Source organism: Aphelocoma coerulescens, chromosome 8, assembly GCF_041296385.1.
Source record: "Aphelocoma coerulescens isolate FSJ_1873_10779 chromosome 8, UR_Acoe_1.0, whole genome shotgun sequence".
NCBI classification, from domain to species: domain Eukaryota; kingdom Metazoa; phylum Chordata; class Aves; order Passeriformes; family Corvidae; genus Aphelocoma; species Aphelocoma coerulescens.
In genome coordinates, this window is record NC_091022.1 from 15,662,425 (window position 1) to 15,684,540 (window position 22,116).

General features: G+C 40.5%; 1 protein-coding gene across 2 annotated transcripts in view; it reads right to left on the reverse strand.

Annotated features, from left to right (window-relative positions):
* The window catches only part of SLC44A3 (solute carrier family 44 member 3), a 40,236-nt gene extending 20,993 nt beyond the window's left edge, over nucleotides 1–19,243 (reverse strand). Inside the window, exons 1-10 of one of the 2 annotated variants that reach the window (XM_069022693.1) lie at nucleotides 19,119–19,243; nucleotides 18,789–18,896; nucleotides 16,225–16,367; nucleotides 15,642–15,778; nucleotides 14,129–14,222; nucleotides 12,596–12,765; nucleotides 11,954–12,043; nucleotides 11,203–11,327; nucleotides 9,337–9,523; nucleotides 974–1,139 (exon numbers count right to left, since the gene is read on the reverse strand). In XM_069022693.1, the coding sequence (XP_068878794.1) occupies nucleotides 974–1,139; nucleotides 9,337–9,523; nucleotides 11,203–11,327; nucleotides 11,954–12,043; nucleotides 12,596–12,765; nucleotides 14,129–14,222; nucleotides 15,642–15,778; nucleotides 16,225–16,367; nucleotides 18,789–18,896; nucleotides 19,119–19,145 (1,247 nt within the window). In that variant the 5' untranslated portion in view covers nucleotides 19,146–19,243. Of the gene's footprint in view, nucleotides 1–973; nucleotides 1,140–9,336; nucleotides 9,524–11,202; nucleotides 11,328–11,953; nucleotides 12,044–12,595; nucleotides 12,766–14,128; nucleotides 14,223–15,641; nucleotides 15,779–16,224; nucleotides 16,368–18,183; nucleotides 18,230–18,788; nucleotides 18,897–19,118 lie in introns of those variants that run through there. The other variant, XM_069022694.1, reaches the window with a different exon arrangement.
* Nucleotides 19,244–22,116: the final 2,873 nt, after the last annotated feature.

Consider the following 22,116-nt stretch of genomic DNA (forward strand, 5'->3'; position numbering starts at 1 on the left):
TTGGAGAACCCAAAGACATCCTTCCCAGCTGCCCAAGCCATATGGCCCTGGGTAGCTGCCACCAGTGCTCCAAGGGCTCCAGGCTCACTCTGGCCAGGCTCCTCACCTCAATCTCACATCACCTTCCTCAAGGGTTAATTTTTCAACAAATTGAAGTTATCACGATATTCCTCTAATACAAAATGAAGAAATGCCTTAAAACGCCAGTTTTTCACAGATCAGAAAATGTCATCACTGGGCATAGAAGAGCACTGAGGATGAGAGAGCTCATAAAATAGTTATGAGGAAAAATATTATCGGGAAAATGCTCTCTTCATCATCAAAAGACTCAACAACATATTGTGAGATTTAAATCTGCTCCTGCAATGAGTGCATAAACCCAATTTAATTTCATTTTACTCTTCCTCATTTCCTCCATATTTACATTTCTGGGTGTATAAAATTCAAGGAAGTTTGTTTGCACATGTCTAAATCCTTAACAGTGTTAAAGCATTTATAGTTAACTGAAAATATCTGCACAGAATGAAAAAAAAAAGTTTTAGACCAGGCAGTTAGGCAGGCAGAACACATGGAAACCCAGAGCAGGGATGAACACTTACAAAGAGGTCAAACTGCTCATGAATACATGAAATTACCAAGGAACAATATATTGCTTCTCATTTGGAGCTAATGCAGTCTCCCAGAAAAGGGTCAAATGCAGCCTATGCCTTCTGAATGGTAATTCCCCCTCTAACAGCTTGTATCAAAGTTCAGTTTGGCCCAGCATCTCCAGCAGTAGGGGCGAGTCACATTAATACCACACACATTGTAAAATCTTACTCAAGATCTTGCAACAAGCAACATAATTTTATAGTAAATTGGATTCCAGATATTGACATAATTGCAGTCTAATTGAGACTATTTTTCCTAGAAATAGACTGAAAATAAATGCTGGAAAATCCCCAAAACTATCAAGCGGCAATTCTGCACTCACCTGTTGAAATAACAAGTAACCACTGCCCCAGCAATCACCATTTGCTGACAGGCAAGAATGAATTCACTAGTCCAGATAAGGCCAACGAAATGATACCATGCCATGTAGCAAATTCCAGACAGAGCTCTGTATTCTACTTGTCCTCCTGAAGTGGACTCTGCAGTACCTGAAGTTGGGATTACACCATTGTATTATTATAACATGCCAGACAAGGGGGGAAAGGGAAGGGGGGACGGGGACATAGAAGTACATAGAAGTGCTTCTGCACACATTCTCTTAACTTCTCTTCAATAAAGTTACCAAAAAAAAAAAAAAATTCAGTGCCATTTAATTCTGTCCATTCTAACAAAGTTAGAGAAACAACATTTTGTAATTTAAATTGAATTTTGAAAAATAAAATCTCACAAAAAGCAAAAGATTGTGTTTAAATTGGGATTGAGACACAACTACCAATAAAGAGGAAAGCTACATATTAGTAAAGATTTCTGAGAAGACATTACTCAAGTCTTGAGTGACACATAGTTCAGAAGTAAATGAAATCCTAATTTCCATTATTTAAATTTGAAATAAATTCATAGTTAAAAAAATGCTTTAGGGTTTGGGGGTTTTTTTTTGTAAGACGCAGAAGAGAAAGACTGCAGAAAAGTATTAAGGATACATAACATACTGTTGCAACAAAACAAAACAAATATTTTAATTGCAATTACAAATCAGAACCATGGTCATTAGTTTTCTGTTCTCTATACTTTGAAATCTTTGTGCAAAATACAGGCACATAAATGTAGGTTCTCTGGGGGGAAAAAAGTAGACATCTGTATGGTAGTATATGCTCCAATGTTACTACTGTATCCAGGAACATGGACAAATAAAGTTATTCAAGCTAAAAACATTCCTTCCACTTCTGTTACTCACAAAGAATTTATTCCATATTCATAAATGGCTTTTCACAAAAGGTGGGGGCAACTCAGATTCCTCAACAATCAGACCTTTCTTTGTGCCATCCTATTTATGGCACTTGACTCTGAAGGCTAGTCAAGGGATAATGGCATTAGGACCATTTGATCCTAGTAAAAGGTCTCTAGGTTTCTAACAAGCTTTTTTTTTTTTTTACTGAGCCTTAAGTCTCTTAACCTTAAAGAGAAACATGTTCACCAAACAAAACAATCTCTGGAGGTGAGTAGTTTCTTATTCCAACTCCATGAAAGAAATAACAAAGTGAGACAGAATTGACTATTCCTGCTAGAACAGCAATAAAACTTAAGCTTTAATACTACATGTATTCATTTGGTGGACTTGGCAGTGTTAGATTTACAGCTGGACTTGATGATCCTAAAGGTTTTTTCCAACCTAAATGATTCTATGAGTGTGTGTTCTCCTCCAGGACAACACACCACCTTCAAGTTCAAAACTACCACTTATACAAAGCTATCTAGGAAATGGTTCCTTTCTGGCCTGTTTTTCTATAGCCACAGACTTCTTATTCAAGAATAACTAAAAGTAGAAACAGTAAAGATTTGTTTCAGCAATACCATCAGGTTTAGACAAGCTTTTCTTAAGTTTTTAGAACCAAGGTCTATTTGTCTGTAAAATTAAGAAAAATATTCATCTACCCCATAGTAACACTGCAACATTATTTTAATGTGTTTTGAAGGATAAAAAAGTGCTACATGGGTGCATAAATTCAGACATATGTTCTAGATATTTTCTTTTCCCAGAGGTTAACAATATTGGTGGAACACGCAAGCTCTCTCCAGTGCTGTAGAGTTGGTCATTCACAGAAATACTGTTGTGCTTCCTATATACTCAAATGTATTTTAAGTCTGTGAAGTGCAAAGTATTTGACAGTTTGAAAAATCTACTACTCAGATCTCTTCTTGCAAACTCTCCGTCATTCCTCCCCATCCTGAGCCTCCCTGGTTTTAAGTTTGCAAAAGTAGGGGTTTTTTTAAGGGGAGTTTTTAGGATATAATCATTTACTTAGGTCATTAAAACAAGTGAGGCATTATATAATTCTGAATTCAAGAGATCTTTCGTTTTCCATATTTCTTCCAGAAACTCTAGACTGCCTTTCTCTGCAGTGCACACAACTAGCCAAACACACTCATTATCCATAGCCTACAGCCCTTACTGACAGAACTTAAGCAAACAATTTGTCAATAAGATACAAGGTGTCCTACCTCTCCATTTGCATGCAAAGCCATTATGCCATTTGGTAGCAGAATTAAGCACATTTTCCACCATACAATCCACCTGAACATTTATTTTTCCAAAATAGGCTTTTTCAGGCTTTGTTTCTGTAGTGTTGTCATGAAGACTGATAAATGTACATATGGCAAGCTAATTCTGTTTGCTTTTTACCAGCCTAATGAAATAACCACCTGCAGTAACAACAGTAATGGCTTTGTCTTTCTTGGACAACCTTATACTTGTACAAGTACACAGTGCTGTGCTCAGCTGCACAGAAATCAGGCAGAGCCACCTGCGAATTCACCTTTGATCACTTTGCTGGTCAGGTATGGTAAACTTCTTTGTTACTTCACAAAAATCTGTTTACCAGTGTAAACATCTGTGTCTGATTCCTTGTCTTCTGGGCCTACCAGACATGCATGATTTTGTCAACAGAACTACATGCAATGCTATTTTTCTATATCAGTAGCCCAGATAAATTTTAAAGCTATTTTAGATAACCTGTTGAGAAAAGTATATGCCGTTTTCCTCATCACTGTGCTGTGATATATCTGTTCATACAAACTGAACTTTTTCAACAAAGTCCTGAAATACAGTTTAATCTGTCAGCAGAATATTTTTCTCCAACTACACAATCACTAATCTTTCCAGTGTACCATACACTCTTAGTGATAACAGTAACAAGTCAGTAAAGAACTGAAGTCCCTACAGCTGAATTACCAAATCTGGAAGCCTTTGATCAGGACAAATGTTGATCTGCTGCCAGTACTTCAAAAGAAGTGATGTTAACAATGCGAACAGACACAAGTGTTTGCAGCAGAACCCAGGAGAGTTTCCCCATGGGACTCACAGCTCAGGGCTGCTCTGGCAGCCAGCACAGCAGAGCAGTGAGGCACCAGTCAGCAGTGGGTGCATGCAGTACCTTCAGCTACATCCTGGGACTTCCAGACTTAGGTCAGATGTCCTTACTCAGCAGCTGCTGCTGCCTACAGCAATAGGCTGTTGTAAGAGACAAAAATTCCTGGGAAGTCTAGTCCAGCAATTTCCTTATCACAAACAAAGAGCCACTGATGAGAATACTGAGAGCCTGTTTATCAGTTCCTGTTAACATGAAAATCTGTTGTGTGCCTCCCACTGCTAAGTGAGGAAAGGTTCTGGAATCATACACTGAATCTTAGTGCTTCCTGCAACAGAATTGATTATCTTATTTAGTGCTTTTTCATGTAAAGGTATTTACAGCTAAACTACCTGATTGTAATTGGAATGTCAAGGCCCCTGCAGGAAAGATATTTTTATTGCTCATTTTGCTGCTGCACAGCTTTATGTGGCAGTTGTGCTGCTCTCTTGCCTGTAGGATGCACCTTCATTGCACAAAAAATCACGCCACCTTCTCATCCTACATGCACAGTATTTACACCATGTGGACCTCACAGCTCCTGTGTGCTGGAAGGTTGAAAGACATGCTCTGTTGTGCCACTGGCCACTTCACTTCTGCTGTGAAATACCCACAAATTAGGAAACAATAAAACTCAATAACCCTAAGATATATCAGCTTTTCCAAAGAACAGCTGAATTCCATTCTTAGCCAGCTAAGGTTCTTACTGGTGCCACTGCTTGTGCTACCTAAAGTCTCATGAAATCTTGGCATTTCTCCTAGTTTTCTAGGTCTGGAATTCACTCAGTCTCTGCTGCTGTTACAGATTCTGAATTACCAAGGTACTTAGGCAAGTGCCTACCTTAAAATGCATAAGTAGTCCCACCGATTTTAATAGGATTATCCATGTGTTTCAAATTAGTCATGTGCATAAGTACCTTTCAAGTGCAGGCTATAGATTTCTATAGTTCCCAAGAAGTTAGATTTTTTTCCTCACAGTACCACTAACTTTTGGAGGAGATGTAAATAAGGTGCCTGCACGGTCGCATAATGATCAGGTGCACCACAGCTGAAGAGAGGATCAAGTGCTCCAGAACCATTAAGATGCAGAGACACCATAAATATTATATAACTAGTGCAGATTCAAGGAAAATGTTAAGAGCAGGTGCAGCACAGCAGCAAGCCAATTTCATTTAAACCATCTCTCTGTATTAGACAAAAGACTAGTGTTTTTGTAAACATTTCATTTTTTTCAGCTTTCTTGGTATATTTGCATTTAAAATACAACCTACACAGCCCCAGAAAATATATTTGCAAGACAAAAACATCAACATTTCAAACCCAAGAAAATCACCACCTGTATTTTACAAGCTGAATCCTAGATAGACAACTATATGTCAGTGAAGAAAACAAATTGCTCTGTAAGAGAAAGCGTATCTTTGGAGGTCTTCAGAGAAGTACTCTCAAGAGGTGCAAAAAGTCCCCAAACCTCAAAATAAAAAGAAATATCTTCCACTTACAGGACAATTGTAGAAAACTAATAAATACTACAAAGTGCATTATTAACCATACAGTTCTGTATGCATTTATCGTTACAGGATGCGTAAGTACGAGTCATCCTAGAACAGCAGAACAACCCCCAACTTATCTTATGGTGAGCTGCTTTAATCCAGCATTTCAGAGGACTCATATTTGGGTCTAAAATTTGAAGTACAACCTAACAGAATATTCTCATTACCAAATCTCGTTTACTGTTCAACGTCCAAGTTTTGAATCACAGAACAAATCTGACACAGAGTAAGGGACTGGAAATCCAAACAGCTATCCTGCTAACGCGAGCCCCCTGTGGCCCGTACAGCTCTCCTCAGCCTGAGGGCCGAATCAAACAACCCTTACTCCTTCCGCGGAACACCGAGAGGCTGCGGCAGCCTTTGTTCCCGTGTTTCTCCGGGAGGAGTTTCCCAGCCCGCGGCCATGAGCGGCCGGGCTGGCGTGAGGCACTCCCCGCGTGCTGCGGCGCCCCCTGGCGGGCGCTGCTGCAGGAGTCCCGGGGCCGGCCGCGGCTCCGCGGCGCGGGGGGACAGCGGGGGACGGCGGGGGACAGCGAGGGTCGGCGGGGGACGGCGGGGGACGGCGGGGGACGGCGAGGGTCGGCGGGGGACGGCGGGGGACGGCGGGGGACGGCGGGGGACGGCGGGGGACGGCGGGGGACGGCGGGGGACGGCGGGGGTCGGCGGGGGACGGCGGGGGACGGCGAGGGTCGGCGGGGGACGGCGAGGGTCGGCGGGGGACGGCGAGGGTCGGCGGGGGACGGCGAGGGTCGGCGGGGGACGGCGGGGGACGGCGAGGGTCGGCGGGGGACGGCGGGGGACGGCGGGGGACGGCGGGGGACGGCGAGGGTCGGCGGGGGACGGCGGGGGACGGCGGGGGACGGCGGGGGACGGCGGGGGACGGCGGGGGACGGCGGGGGACGGCGGGGGACGGCGGGGGACAGCGAGGGTCCGACAGCTCGGCAGAAACTGCCGCCATCGACACAGCCGGGACACACACAGAGCCGAACTCACCCAGGGGCATAAGCGGATACAGAGCGGCATCTTCCATCTGCATTCAGACCTCAGTTTTAACTGAGAAAGTGATTTGGGTTATTTATCAAATGCACATACTCTTCTAAACATGAACATGCTTCTGACAGGAAGAGCTTATAAGGACTGACATCTACACTAAAAATATCCTGCCACAATACCTCCATCAAAACCTATGTTTTACTAGGTTGCTCATATAAACAATTTATTGGAAATAACCTTCCCTTCTTATGCAAAATCTGAGAAAAGTCAATTCTTTTAAAACTGAAACTTTATCATCACTGTGCTGTGCAGCAAGCTTATGCTGCCCTCTGTACTGTATTGTTTGCATCACTTGCTGGAAACATCAGCTAGGGAGAAGAGAAAACCTAAAATACCTTTGAGTCAGGAGTTGTGTGCTGCACTATGAATGTAACAGCAGGTCATAAACTGAATCCTACTCTCCAAGAAGGCAGAGGAAAAAGAAAAAAAGTTGAATGAAAATGCCTAGCAGGAAACAGAGAACACAACCAATGAAGGAGAATGGCACAACATGGAAAAAGTATAAAAAGCCTCTCAAAAGCAGTTTTCATTGGGTTTTACTCCCCTGTGAATATATGTGGAATTTGCTTTTGGATATAATGTGCAAGTCACTATTTTCCTGCAAAGTCTGTAAAAGCATCCAGAAAATACCCAAATAATTTCCCATCCTGCCCTTAAAATCAAGCTTCTTCTGTCACGTGAGATAAAATATTTCAACTCTTTAAATGACCGCTGCATTTCCAAAAGCACTTCAATACAACAGACTCAGCTGGCATTTTCTAAACTTAGATATAACAAAGGCAAGCTTTACATCCTTATGTGTGCATATTAAGTCAGCTGGATTTAACATCAAGGATGTAATATTTCCTCTCATAGTTCTTGTTAATTATACATTTAGAAAATCTGTGTGTTATAATTAATTTTGTTGTCCTGTTACTAAATCTACTACAGTTAATGTTTGTCTTAAATTGTATCTGATCCAAGCAGGTGCATGAAATGAACAGCTGGTTGATAGCTCAGAAGTTGCTCCTTTCTATAAAGTCTGGTCTGAAGCAGTGATAAGGTATCCCACAAGGCCAGTTTCAGAATTACTGCTGCCTGTCTGATCCATACATAGATGGTATAAAGATTTTGCAGAAAAGCTAACAACAACAATATAGAGCTGTGTCCAGCACACAATGCTGCTTCTGTATTGGGAAAATCTAACTCAAAGGAGTGTGGAGAAGGAATATCCATGACATCTAAAGCAAAGGGCATCAGCTTGACTATTTATTGAGGAGGAACCATTCACAAAGAGACTGCAGGTGAGTCATTTGGCCATGCTAGGTCTGACCCTTTTGCAGGAAAAGCAGGTTATCAGCGGCTTCAAGGAGCCATTCCTGACAGACATGAGCTATTCAGAAAAAGGCAGCAGAAACAGAGACTTGCAAATCTGGATCACTGGCCAACGAAAGCTGGAGGGAAACAGATCCCAATCTAGCCTAAGCAATGGGTGTGATTCGCAATGCCAGCATGGACTCAGCTTCTTGTGTTAGAAGTGAATTTGGTCTTGTAAAGAGCCATAATTAACTGAGATGGAAGCAGTTATGATGTAAGAGGAGTGAGGTACCTGATCCATGGAGGTAGGGAATACAGCCAGCTTTGCCAAATGGGCTCAGCTATGGAAAGGCTGGAGGCTTTCCTGGCCTAGCAGGAAACTGTAAGTCTGTACTAAGGAGTTACTGCAGCCACTGTCTCAAGCGATGGTAGAAATCCAAAGTAAAATGGTAACACACAAGCACTTGAAGAATAAGGCTGCATTTGGTTTTCCACACAGAAATCACTGCCAAGTTTCAGAAAAGAGAAAACCCATAAACAAGGGTCTCCGTCCACATCAATTCTACATCCATTTCAACCCAAAGGATAACAATTAGCTCCTAACAGTGGCCCTAGAAATTGAAAGTGAAAAAAATACCAGCCCCTAAATCATAATACTTTTCATGGACAGAGGCTGATGTCTACATGAAGAGTTATCCCCAGAGCTACACAGCATTTAGCTTCACTTCTTTGGGTGATGTTCCAGGGAAGGACAACCTCTCTCTCTCTTGGATGGCATGGTGCTGGGCCAAGGCACAGCATCCAAATTACCCTGGTTCAATCTGTGACAGATCTTACAGTTATATCCTTCAGTAATACCATTTCCATACTAAAAATCTGTTCTGCCAGATCTTTCATAGTGCTTGACTTTACACAGAGCACCTCCTCTACAACTGCATGAACCACTGGATATCCAAACACTGTTGCACTGGTCCAAGTGATAGCAATTGCCACTGAACTACTGCTCCGAAGCAATGTTCTGCCTCTGTGACAATTTAATATTGTTTAGTTAGAGGAGACAAACATTCTCATTTTGTAACAATTGCACTAAAAGCTGTCTCCTCCTTCCTGTTGCTTTCTTCATTTAAGTACACCAAACATATACTGTACCTACCACAATCTATTAACAAATAAATGAGAAAGAACAAAACTCAAGTCCACATATGGAAGCAAAAGGGAAACGTAGAAGACTCCAACAAGTGGGAAATAAAATAAAGGGAACAAGTAACTCTGCCATGTAACAATGCTAGCCCACATTTTATACACCAAGAGGTCCCACATGTAAGAAGAGAACTTAGGAAATGGATAGGACTCAGTCAAAAACATGAAAATCATTTACTTACCTGCAGTTCCTAAGCTAAGTAATACAGCAACCCAAAATACCCAGAAGACAATGAGAATCAGAAAGGTCCAGAGTGGTTGGAACAGGAGGAAAGGAATTCTGCCAATGATTTTATCAACAATTCGAAAGAGCTGTACAGCAAACTGAAGCCTCTTTCTTAGTACAAAGATAAGGGAGAGCAGAACAACCTGTTACAGGAAATAAAAAGACAAGTTATTGGGGGTTTTACCTCAAGAAAATTATCAGAGTTGTCAAATGTGGGATCAGAGGATACAGACTTCACAAAGACATCACAGCAAAGCAATTTAGATAATCTTACTACACATTGGAAAATCCACCTGAGACACTCCCTAGGTTCCCAAAGAGCCTGTGGATTAAGATCTCATTTTCTGCAAGAATTGCTGCTGGATTTTTAAACAAAATAGGTTTCATAAAACTTTAATTCTTCTAATGCAAATAGTCTTTTTTGCTTTACAGCAAATGTAAATGTACATTAAACACTACACATTGCTTTCACATACCCTGCATGTCATGAACTTTTAAACTTTCTTTCTACTCAGGTCAGCTTGCCACTGTTCACTTTCACAATGGTAGGAGAACCAGTCCTTTCCTGTAGTCCACAACAAAACTAGTTTGAGAGCTATGTATGTATGGAAGCAAAGCAGACATAAAATGAAAACTTATTTAAATAAATTATTTTCTTCCCAAAGTAAGAAACCAACCCTCCAATAACAAAACCCTGAGTAAAAAAACCCACAATAACCCCAGTTCTTTGTACGTGACAAGGAACAATGAACAGCAGTTAAAAGGGAGGTTGGAATATATAGAACAATAAATACAACCAGTGGCAGTTGCTTCACTAGTTTTTTTGCCTGCTCTAGAAAGAGGCTACCAGCTCTGAAGAGAAGCATAACCTGCAGCAGTGGATGTTCCCACAGTTCTGCAAACAACGGTCAGTTGTACTGGAACACACATGCATTCAAAGAAACTTTTTCTTACCCCTTTAGCATCAGCAGATGTAAAAAGGTCATAACTTATGGAGGATATAAAAAAATTATCTGTGACACATTAATATTTGTCACTGTAAACTGTCAGACTGTTCATATCTGGCAAATTCCATATAGATCTTACTCATCTCTAAGAAAACAGGACAATCACTTTGACAAATGTCTCATGAAACACAAATTGACTGTACCCTCAAATTGAGCAATGGCTCCTTTAACACTGCAACATCAGAGTGAAAAAATCACTTAAGAAGTTGCAAGCTGCACTCAGATTTTCTGTTGTAAAACAAGGTCAGTGAGAGAAAAACAGAATTTGACCCCAGAACCTGAGGTCTAGACAATGCTGCCTGTGTTTCACTGCCCCTTTTATTGTCTAGAAGAGCTGCCACCCCTTTCTCCTACTGACAGGGCGGGATGAATCCACAGATCTCCTGTCCATACTCAGCCAAAACCCTGGTGTTTATTCAACATGATTGTCCAGTGAGCTGATGCAGAACAAAATGGGGATGGAAAACAATTCTTGCATTTTTACACCAACAACATTAACACTGTTTGCACAGATTTGAAGTGTCGCGGGGCTGACAAACAAGTTTCACAATGAAGTTATAAAGTTATTTTTGTCATTTTGATGGGGGCCTAAAAATCTAGTTGGAACTAGATTTTTAGGAATCCTTAGGGTCCCTTCCAACCCAAACCATTCTATGATTTTATGACTATATTTAAATCCATGTAAGAAGATCTTAGAATTTATTCTCATTTTCCAATGTGAATAGAATTAGGAATTATTTTTACTGTTGCAGAACCACTGTAGCTCGTGTTCAAGTTACAGCCTCTGCCATTGCTTAGGGCAAAACATTACTTACAGTAACTATTGTTGAGAAGATGGCATATCCAAGTAGGAACTTTACGTTTTCCTTTTCTGTTTCCAGTTCAGTGCTGGGATCATTCCTATAGTCATAATGGAGCCACCAGAGAACACCTGAGATGACTGAGCAGACCAGAGCAGCATGAGGGTGGGCAGTGCATGCTGTTGCTGGCAGGCTGATGCCTGCCTGGCCTCCCTCCCCAGTCTCCCGCCCTCCCCGCTAACCCACGCGTGGCTCGGGAATACTGCCAATTAGCAAAGTGAGGCACTGCATCAGTGATCACAGAGAAAGTTCCAATAGTCAGAGTGAGGTAAAACCACAGCAGAATGTTTGGATTTCTTGCAGTTATTCTAAGGCTCAGGCATGTAATTTCATTGTGGAGATACAAAGCTAAATTTAACAGAATGACAAGCTTTAGCCAGACACATTCCTATGGTTGTCCCTTTCTAAAGCAGGCAGTGTAAGAGTTCACTAAACATTCTTTGAAACAGTAGCATTTTTATAACTGCATTCATCTGCCAAAAGAAATGTTGTTACTAGGCATCTATAAAAACAATAAACATCACCCTCATCCTAACACTCAGCAGCTGGAACAGCACAGCCAGACCTTGGCACCAAAAGGCAAGCAGGCCTCAGTTTGGAAATTACTATGGTAAGCTGAAGGTTACTGAGGATGGCCATGAAAAAAAGGATAACTGTTTGTTCAGCTGCTAATCCTTCAGTTCAGTGAAACAGTAAATATACTTACACAACAAACCAAAAACAACCAGTGCAATCAGAGTATGGATGAGGAGAGGCTGAATGAATCTGAAGGCTAAAACCAGTATCAAAGAGAAGGCTGAAAAATACATGTAGTAAGTTTGAGTGTTACAATCTTTTGATTTTAAATATAAATTTAAGGTTCTTGTAGAATTTTGGCTTTTATTTTTAAACAGTAGTCTCAAAATCAACAGCATTTAGTAAAGTTGGCAACCTTCTTAATATTTAAAGCACCCAGTTACCTGTAACTTAAATAACAAGGAACTTATAGCTGATATATTTCACCACAGGAATTACTAGCTTTTTAAATAACATTTTATACAAGATTTAAGTTCAAGTGCTCATGCTGATGTCATTTTTTTTATCAACAATTTCTTACAGTCCCCTAAAATGAGGTATAGAACCATGTAATGAAACACAGAATCTGCTAATTCAGAGATCTGCATTTCACCAGTCTATTAAATGCCTCCTGATAAAACCTGACCACTCTTTCTTAAAAATAAAGAAAATATTAAAATATGCCCAGAAAATATGAAAAAAAATCCACTTTTGAAATAAACATATAGACTTATAAGAAACATTTTAACCTTTTAATGGAATATCATTACTCACTTTTTACTTATAACCTTACCTAGTGCAAGGACACTCAGTCCTATCACAGTATCTCTTCCTGCCAATATTCCACTCAGAATTCGGTGAAAAACATCCATTTCATTAACCATACTTATTAAGACAGATGCATACTTGGAATAGCATTCAGGATTTTGTGGAACACATCGATTAAATAATGGAAAGGATTTACTGAAAGGTTAAAAACAAAAGCAGTAAAAAATATTAATTACTGGACAAACAGTTTAAAATCCACAGAGATCCATCCTGCCATTCTCCACAGAGAGCATTCTGTTATAAAGAGTAGTTTTATGTATCAGCTTCAAAATAAACTCCTAATGGTGCCATGGCTGTTTCGCTATACCAGAACAGATCCATTCAAGATCAGCCTGGGGAAAACATTTAACATCTCTCTCATTGACTACTATCAGCATCAGCACACAGCTCCTATTCCCATTCTAGTCAGGCTCCATCTGCTTTGCTCCCATGTGTTTATGTAAAAAAGAAGTTCATGCTAACATAGCTGTAACCTACGCTGTTGTAGATAATTCTAGATCACAAACAGTTTGCAATGTTTTTATGATATTTAAGCATTCTAAAAGCCATACCAAAACAATGTGTGCAAGGTACAATTAATGGCACCAAACATTTATACAAAATTATTTGGCACTCCCAGCCAAGCTTCTTGCATATATTTATTGTCCCACTTTGGCAGTGCTGCACTACAACAGTCAAAGGCATATTCTTACCTGAAAAGGAGAGGTTTTGTCATCAACAGTTAAAAATTCCTCTAACTAGCTTGGCTTCTACTATGAAATATTACTGTGCAAGATGAATAACTTTGCTAAGTTTCTTGATAACCAGAAAAAAGCCTAGAAAGTTGAGGAAATAAGTGAAACGCCATAGTTTTTCATCAATTTACATGCTGTCCTTTGATCCACTGCATGAAACGTTTTTATGTGTCTCCTACTCTCTTCTGTTCACCTTGCTCTTCCATTTTCTCCTGTTCAGACTAGATGACTTAGCCCTGCAAACAGATTCCAATTCTCTGCTGAATTTTCATGACACAGTGGCACTTAAAATCATGGGTTTAAGAATTTTGACTCACAAATGCCAGATTATAAAGACAGCAACATCCACAGATCCGTGCTTCAAACCAGCTGGCTATAAAGTTATTCTGATGGAAATTTCTGGGCTCAGGGTAAGAAGCAAAGCCCGAGATAACATCCTTGGCATTGAGGGAGAGAGAAAAAGTCTGTGCAGGAGGTAAGTTGTTCCTCATACGGAGTGCTTTTTTCCTAATTTGGAGAGGGAAAACTCTCTAAAGGATAAAGGAATGAAGGGAATGCAGTCCTTGTTTATTCTGTGGGACAGGACACTGGCATGTTCACAGTCACAAAAAAGAACTCTTAAGGATACGTGGACAAAAATAAATAAACAAAACAAACCCATCCTGACTGTGAACTATCAAGCCAAACACAAAATGTGAGGAAGTAACAATCCATAAGAAGCTGTTCGGACTCAGGGATATTATAAAATACCCAGTAATTCCTACCTTGGTGGAACTGGCAGTGTGGGACAGAGCTGAGCTGCCTTTGGATTTAGTGTGTAATTGGAAACATTCAGGTTGTAAATGCAAAGAAAAGAACCTAAAAAAGGTAAAAAAAGAAAAAAGTAACTGAAGATTAGTAAAAATTTGAGAGAAAATCATTAAGAACTAAGTTTTGTTTGCACTTCTGGTTTGATCCCTTAGCAGGCCATTCTCATCCCTGATATTCCAGTGGGAATGTAAGTAACAAATTAGGTAGTTGAGTAAATCTAAGGCAACCTCTGAAGAACCCTTTGCCTTCTAGATTTAACTACACTTATCTTCCAGGCAGGCACACTGTTCCACAGTGCCATGCTTGGCTATTAATCTTTGCTCATTAGGATAAGAGAAAAATCTAAAACGGGGGAAGCCACAATAGAGTCAGGCCCTCATGAGTTAGAATAGAATATACATGTATGCAGAAACCTAACTTGTGCTGGGATGTTGGTGAAATATTACCAGGTACTCTGCTAATAATACTCTGCTCCATTATACAGTGCTTCTGGGAAAGAAAGTCTGGATACATCCAAGCCATTCAAAATGCAAGACTTCTCTCTCCCTTGACATAAACATGTAAGCAGTTGCAGCTGGAATTTGATACAATTATGTTTAGTTAGACTGAAAATACTTGTATAATACCACAGGTTTTTACACCTTTCTGTACACACCAAATGATGTCAAACTACCCCAAAATAAAATTGAAACAAATATTGTCCATTTAAATAGCAATCCCTGCCAATCAAAACATCAAAACAAAAAAGAATGGGATACTGACCTCTAACAAAAATGGCCTTTAACATTCATATGGTCTGAAGTTTCTACAAACTCCATGAAATAAGTCTTAGGCTACAGATTATTTTATTTACATGTTGGACATGAATAAACTGGAGTCTCTTTCACACAACAGCTACTTCTGACAGCATTTTCATCTTGAACACCAGAATCAAATAAAATTTCTAGGTGTGTCCTGGTTTTGCTGGGAAGTGAGAGGCTGTGTGGTACTTAGGTGCAACAAAAATGGAATAGCAAAACTACAACAAAATGGAATACCAAACATTGGGATCTGATGTCTAGAGGGATAAAAACACTTGTGTCTTCCTGGAATTAGTAATTCCACCATAATTTTAATTAAATTTAAAGGAACCAATTGGACAAGTTCCTCAAACAGCATATGAACTCTGGTCACCTACTGGCACCCCTGCCAAACTTCACTAGTTCATTCTCAGAAGTCAGTTTTCTGCTACATAACCTCAGCACTGTGCAGGAATTGATCAACAACTTTGTAATTAGCATAAGAGAGCTAGAAACTATGGCTTTGAAACTAAACAGAAACAAGACATTTTATTTTCTGTTACCATGAACTGTTCAGGAGATTAATGGTAAGGTATGACTCCCTAGTGTAAGAAACGTAAAAAACAAAGTGGAAGCTGCTCAACTGTTCTACAGATACACTAGGATACCCATATTCCCTGTGGCACACCATTATTCCTTGCAAAACTCTGGAGATCTTCCAAGGAGTTGAGTTGCTCTTGTGGACAACTTGACACGCACAAGGAAAGTGAACTGACTCTGAGGCTTTGCATTTCCAGGCTGCATGAATTCAAAAAGAACACGTACCTAGAAAGAAAAAAAGATCCTCTTCTCAAAAACAAGCTTTCTTGGTTTGCTATAAGTTTTAATTCTGAACCTTCTTTCCATCTTTTTAAAGTGCTACAAAGCAAATGAAACTTTTTCAGAAGGAGTCAGTGGAATGACTGGGAACTGCAGCCTGCAACTTCCTTAAGTACAAAGATTTGCTATATAGAATGACTGCCTGTTTGGTTGAAGTCCCACTTAAGACCCTCTTTAAGAAGGCAGTTGCATAAAGTGTAACAATGCAGCACATTTTCAAATTCTGTTTTAACTTTTTAATTTCACTCCTCTTTTGCACTATTCCCACCTTTTTTGCCTTTCAATACAACGATGTATAGATACACAGATGTATATGACTGACAACTAGAAGATATGCATTTTACTAACTTCTCAAACATTTGATTTATTTAGGCATTATCTGATGTACTTACTTTTTATTAGTCATGTCCAATCCAGAAAGATTTGCTCCTTTTACAGGAGTGTTCTTCCGACCACATATGTTCCCAAAGCTGTCATATCCAAGCACAAGTCTTTCTGCAGCACCAGCCACCACAGCATAGCCACTTATAAACATCTGTTAAAATATTTTTTTAATGTGAAAGCCTGCTACAATCGCTTTTTCTTCCCATTTAATAAATATTCCTTTTAAGTCATACGTTTTTGTCTTGCAGTTGCAAACAGTTAAATCTAAAATTTACCCGTCTGCACAAGGCCAGAGCAAGTCATATGGACAAGTTTAGCCCTATTGCTTCCTTAGAGCTTTCCTTCACCTATTGTTGAAAGTATAAAAAATAAGCAGAATAACACAGGAGAAGAAAGATAGAGGTCCTGATTAAAATAAAAGCATTAGTAAGATGCTAAACACTGTCCCTAGTGAAGTTCATGTGTGTCACTAGGCAAGATCACTCAAATGGTGATTTTTCATGTGCTCACTGCATCCGATTTTACAGGGTGACCTTCAAGACACACTTGGGCAATATATCTGCTGCCATAATGGGTCTTTGAAGCTGCTAGTGAATTTAATGAAAGGTATTTTTAAACACCAAGTATAATTAACATGAAGATTACCTGAAATTTCAGAAGGAGCACTCCTTAACACATGTGAAAAACCTGGAGAAAGCTACACTGTGCACTGCCCTGACCTTTTAGTTGTTCTGCTGTCAGATCAAAGTTCCAGTAGATCATCTTCCTGTAAACCCCAGAGGCTGCTAAGTACCTCTGCTGGCCAAGCAGCAGCAATCCTTAGTCAAAATAAAACACCTTGTCTAGGAATGCAGCTTAAATCCTCCTGTACCTCGTGAGAGCCAAAATAACCCTTGGAAAGTACCTTTGCAAGTGCCAAGAAGCAGCAATTCTTCTCTGAAACTGGTGAACTCCTGAGTACTATTTTACCCAAAGGCTGGTCTCCACAGCACTCCAGCTATTGAAGAACTCAGTGACCCAATCTTCTCCTCTTTCCCATGAGGTGCAAGTCCCATTTCACATCCACCAAGGACAATCACTAGGCTCAGTGGCTATGCGCCAGCTGCTGGCAGCAGCAAAATTTCTCAGTCCCACATTAACCACTACTACTTTGAATGGATATGGCTGAATACTGGCTGTGCTCGAGACAGATTGCACATGTCAGATCCAGCACAACTGCTTTCTTACTTAAGCTTTAGAGCCTTTATTTGTTTTTCTACTTTTAATGCTTGTGACTAAAGATTGGATCTGGGCAAAAACACGTCTCAATACACAAATGTGTACATATGTGCTTCTTTAGTCCTCATTTTTGCTTATAGTAGACTCTTATTTTGCAGTCTTAACTAGTTCAGTAATTTTTAAAAATTATGATGGCATGTTAATGCTGTCTCAATATGGACATCTTTGTAGAGACTCCTCAATTCAAGCTGACATACTACTTGTGGATGTGATTTGCTACAATAACAAAATATTTCCAGATCCAGTTTGTTTACAGAACAAGTATTTGTTAATAATTAAAATGGTCTCAGAAGGCAAGAAATGAGCTGGAATTGTAACTCAAATGAAACAGGCTTTCAGAAAAATTCTGGCATTCTTTCTAAAGGTGGGTGTTACAGGTCCACTGTGTAGGTGATTCTTTTTCTTTTAAGTGCAGAATCCTGGATACAAGCCATAAATATTGTTAAGTAACAGAGTAATAGCTACAGGGGTGTATCTATACATGGCTGTGATATCCATTTCCACAGAGCTATTAATGTGATTTCAATTTTTTTCACTATGTGAACAAATTAGAGTTACTACATTTTCTTGAATGTTTTAAAAATAAGATCAAACACAAGAAAACTGATACATGTATGCAAAACGCTATTTCACAGAAACTGAGCAATAAAAACAGTGAGAGAAACCAAACAAAAATCCTAAATCCTTACCATTTGACATGTTTCATTTGTGGCATTCCCTCCACTGATCAAAGCACTAAACATTGGACAGCAGGTAAAAAACAAAAGTTCACCATACATTCATGCAGTATTCAAAATATGTAGGTAATATTCTGTATTAGCTTCCATTTAAAAAGTTACTATGCATGGAATTAAGAAGTGTATTTATGGGAATCCTGAGTAGACGCAGGCATATCATAAAAAACCCCATCCACACTTCAGAAAGACAAAGCCTGTTCCCAAAAGCTTGCACACTGTTGTAAGCACGGGACAGATAGTGACTAAAAGTAGCATCAGATGGACACACGTTGCAAGATATTAAAGCCACAATGAATAAGTAGAATAAAGAGCCCGGTCCGAGCCAGGACTGATTTACAAAAAAGCGAATTCTAAATAACCCAGCCCTCTGTATACATGGTATCTGAAGCACGCGGGCAGAACTTGGAAGTGCGACAGACACACGTCCCTGGGCAATCCTGGGACGTGTGCCCGTGACAACTTCAGTTTAGATTTAGTGTGACACTATGCAGAATCCCATTAACATTGGATCTGATTTTTCCTTCCAGGAAAAAAACCAACCAAACAAGCGTGCTTACCAAGCCAGCCCAGAAAAGACAGAAGAGGAGCAGCCAGAGAGTGTCTGTGCACTTTCTGTAAGCGACTGGTCTCCATTCCTGTAGTTCAGAAATACTATCTCCAGAGTCCTAAACAGAAAAGAAAACAACAGAAAAGAAAACAACAGAACTTCCTGTAAAATTAAATCAAGTTCCAAGCTGCGGAGATTTCAGTAAGCGCGTAACCTGGCGCTCTCAATGCCGAACACCTGGCAGCTCTCTGCCGCAGCGAGGTGCGCTGCTCCCCCGCACGCCCCGCTCTCTCTGCCCGCCCCCGCCGGTGTCCCGGGCACGCTCCGGCCCGGAGCTCACCTGCCGCCGCTCCCGGTTCCGCTCCATGGCCGCGCCGGGCCGGGCCGGGCCGTGCTCCGCGCGGGCGGCGGGCGGGACCGGGGCGCAGCCGCCTCGGCGGAGCGACGCTGCCCGGGGCTCGGCTCCAGCGCCGCGGGGCCGGGCCGGGCGGAGCGCCCCGGCCGGGCGGTGGCACCGCCAGCAGCTCCGCCCGCCGCTGAGGCCGGGCTGTGCCCCGGAGCGGCGGGGCAGCTGCGCCGGCGGGAGGCAGCGGCATTGCTGCCCCGGGGCGCTTCACTCCCGCAGCCCGGCTCCCGGGAGAGGCGCTCGGGGCACGCAGCGCTCGGGGCACGCAGCGCTCGGGGCCGGCCATCGCCCCGCGCTCTCGGGGGCCGCCGGCAGCTCCTCCACAGCCTCAGGTTTATACAGGGCCCCCGGCCAGGGTGGCATTTTATGTTTCACCCTTCATGAGCTTATATGTGGGAGTAACTGAAGGTTTGTTACTGCCAGCACAAAATGGGGGCTGTTCCTACCTGTAAAGCCCTTTGATGCTGATACCCGTCTGGCTGTTCTGGCTGCATTATCAATACACAGTCAGTCATAGATCCTTTTCAGCTTCTCTTTGGTTGTTGTTTGTACAGATACATCACGCTGATGTGCTGTTTTAGGCGATACATACCTCTCGTCTAGGTTCATAGGAATTTTGCATGCAGGAATAGCTTGCAGTAAGAGGAATAACGCTGAATTATGTCAATCCTTGTAACTCAGATGACCAAGGAATGCAGGAATTATCAGCCACTTTTAATAACATGTTTTCTCTGTGCTGTCCCTGTTGCCTTTTTAATTTTATGTTCACTAAATTCAGCTCAATAATTTAGAGAAAATTACAAATTGAAAGGATATTAAAAGTATGTTTTTGTTCTCTTCCTGACAGTCAGTGGAACAAATAAATGTCCTCTTTAAGAACCACAAGATCTGCAACTGCGATAAAATTGAATTAAATGAAAGCTGTTTTGCAAAACTGTTTAAGAATCGGTCCATCTTGTATAGGAGACACAGCACTAGGCCAGCCTTGTCTAGGGAAGAAAAGCAAAACAAACCCAACATATTCTGGTTCTCTGGAGAAAGTGCAGCATGAAGCCTTGGTGACAAACGTAGGTAAATAGGTAATATCAGAAACAGATTTAAAAAAAAAGGAATTCATCTCTGCCCTAGAGCATTTCAGAGTCCTTCTAAGCTGACTGGAAATAACGACATTTTTCCAAAAGTTTAAGTTATACAATATCTCCAAAATTAACAATCTGGGTGAAAATTAGAATAAAATTCTAAAACTGAAAGGGTAGTTTTGTGCTTATAAAACCAAAACAGAGAAAATAGCTTTTCCTTCACTTTGTGCTATTGTGCTTTAAAAATATGTGGAAAAAGCCATTTTGCCTTGAAATACAAATGTGAAGTTTCACATGAAACATAACCCTTTTTTTTTATAAGAGAAGTTAATTTTTTTATTATTAATTATTATTTTATTTTTAATTATTAATAACCTTTAACCTAGACACAAAGAGTTTTCTGAGACAGAATCATTATCTGATTAAGAAAAATCATCTTGAACAACAATACCAGTGATGAAGGCCTATATTAGAATCTGATGACTTGCTGTCACCACATGCTAATATTTTGCTGTTGATCTGGCACTTTTTGAATGATCCTCCTTAAGATTTGTGTTACATTCTTACTGTGAACAGAGGAAAACAGCAAGTGGAACAAATGTTTTTTAATAAACTCCAGAATCCAAGTAACCAAAGTTCATGTAAGAACACTGAAATCAGCAGTAGAGGCCTGCTTGTACTGAGAAGTATCAATCATAATTATTTTATTTCTTCAGCAAGTCTAGCAGAAATTATCTTAGAAATACTAGAAAACAACTCAAGATTAGAATAGGATTTTTTAAAAAGAAATTTAAATGAAATGTTTTAACTGTAGTACTTTTTTTTCCTGAATTTCAAACATGATCAAATTGAACATTTATTCTACTTAGTAGCAGCTGAGTACTTTTATCATGTGTCACTAGGTGGGGCTCGGTTCCCAGTTTCGAGCTCCAGCTCAGCATTTGGGATGAATGCACAGAGCCTCACACCATGGTGAGCCAGTATTCACAAACGAGGATCCACATGCTACAGCTGAAGAAAATACCAGGAAGCAAGGCTGAGATCGGACCAAAGGATTTAAACATCCACATCCAAAGTGTAATACCAAAACCTCTTGCTTGTTATTTGTCCAATCCTGCCCAAAATTGCCCAAAAGGTCGAGTTTGAATTTTCTGTCTTACCGCTTTGAGAGGATAGAGCCTGGTTCTGCAGCTGAGTCATTCGACCATTCGGTGAGGAGCAGGGAAATTTAGAAGTGACATTTTGTAGTGTTGAAATAGAAATGAGATGAAAATGAATTCTGGGAAAAGAGTATTATTAGAGAACTTTTCCTTTTATGTGAGCACTAATGACTTGGGCAGAGAGGTGTTCATTGGCTTGTGCTCTCTCTCTGGTGAGAAGCCCATATTGGAGCCTTTGGTCTCAGTCCCCTGGTCTACATGCACAAGATGCCAACTTTATAATGCAAATATCTTCATTTCAATCTTGTATCCAGCTACAGCCACTTCCATGGGAGATTAGTATGATGAGGCTCCACATTCACATATAAATCTTCGCTGATCTTTCAAGTAAGTAATGTTTCTTGTAAAGGAAAAGAAAATATTTACAATCTTGGAGTACTCGGGAACTCACAGTGATTTATTTGTGTTTTAAGACGTTAACCATTCAACCTGCTTGGTGTGTTGCAGTGGGGGAACCACAAAAAGGGAGATTAACACTTACGCTTCCAAGACTAGTAGTTTTTAAAGGATATTTTTCATATTAACCATCTTCAAACATGTTTATCAGCATCAGCAAGAGAGATGAGCAGCAGTGTAACTTCATGGGCATTTTTCGACTTTGTTTTTCATGAAGTCACACAGAATATACAGAAA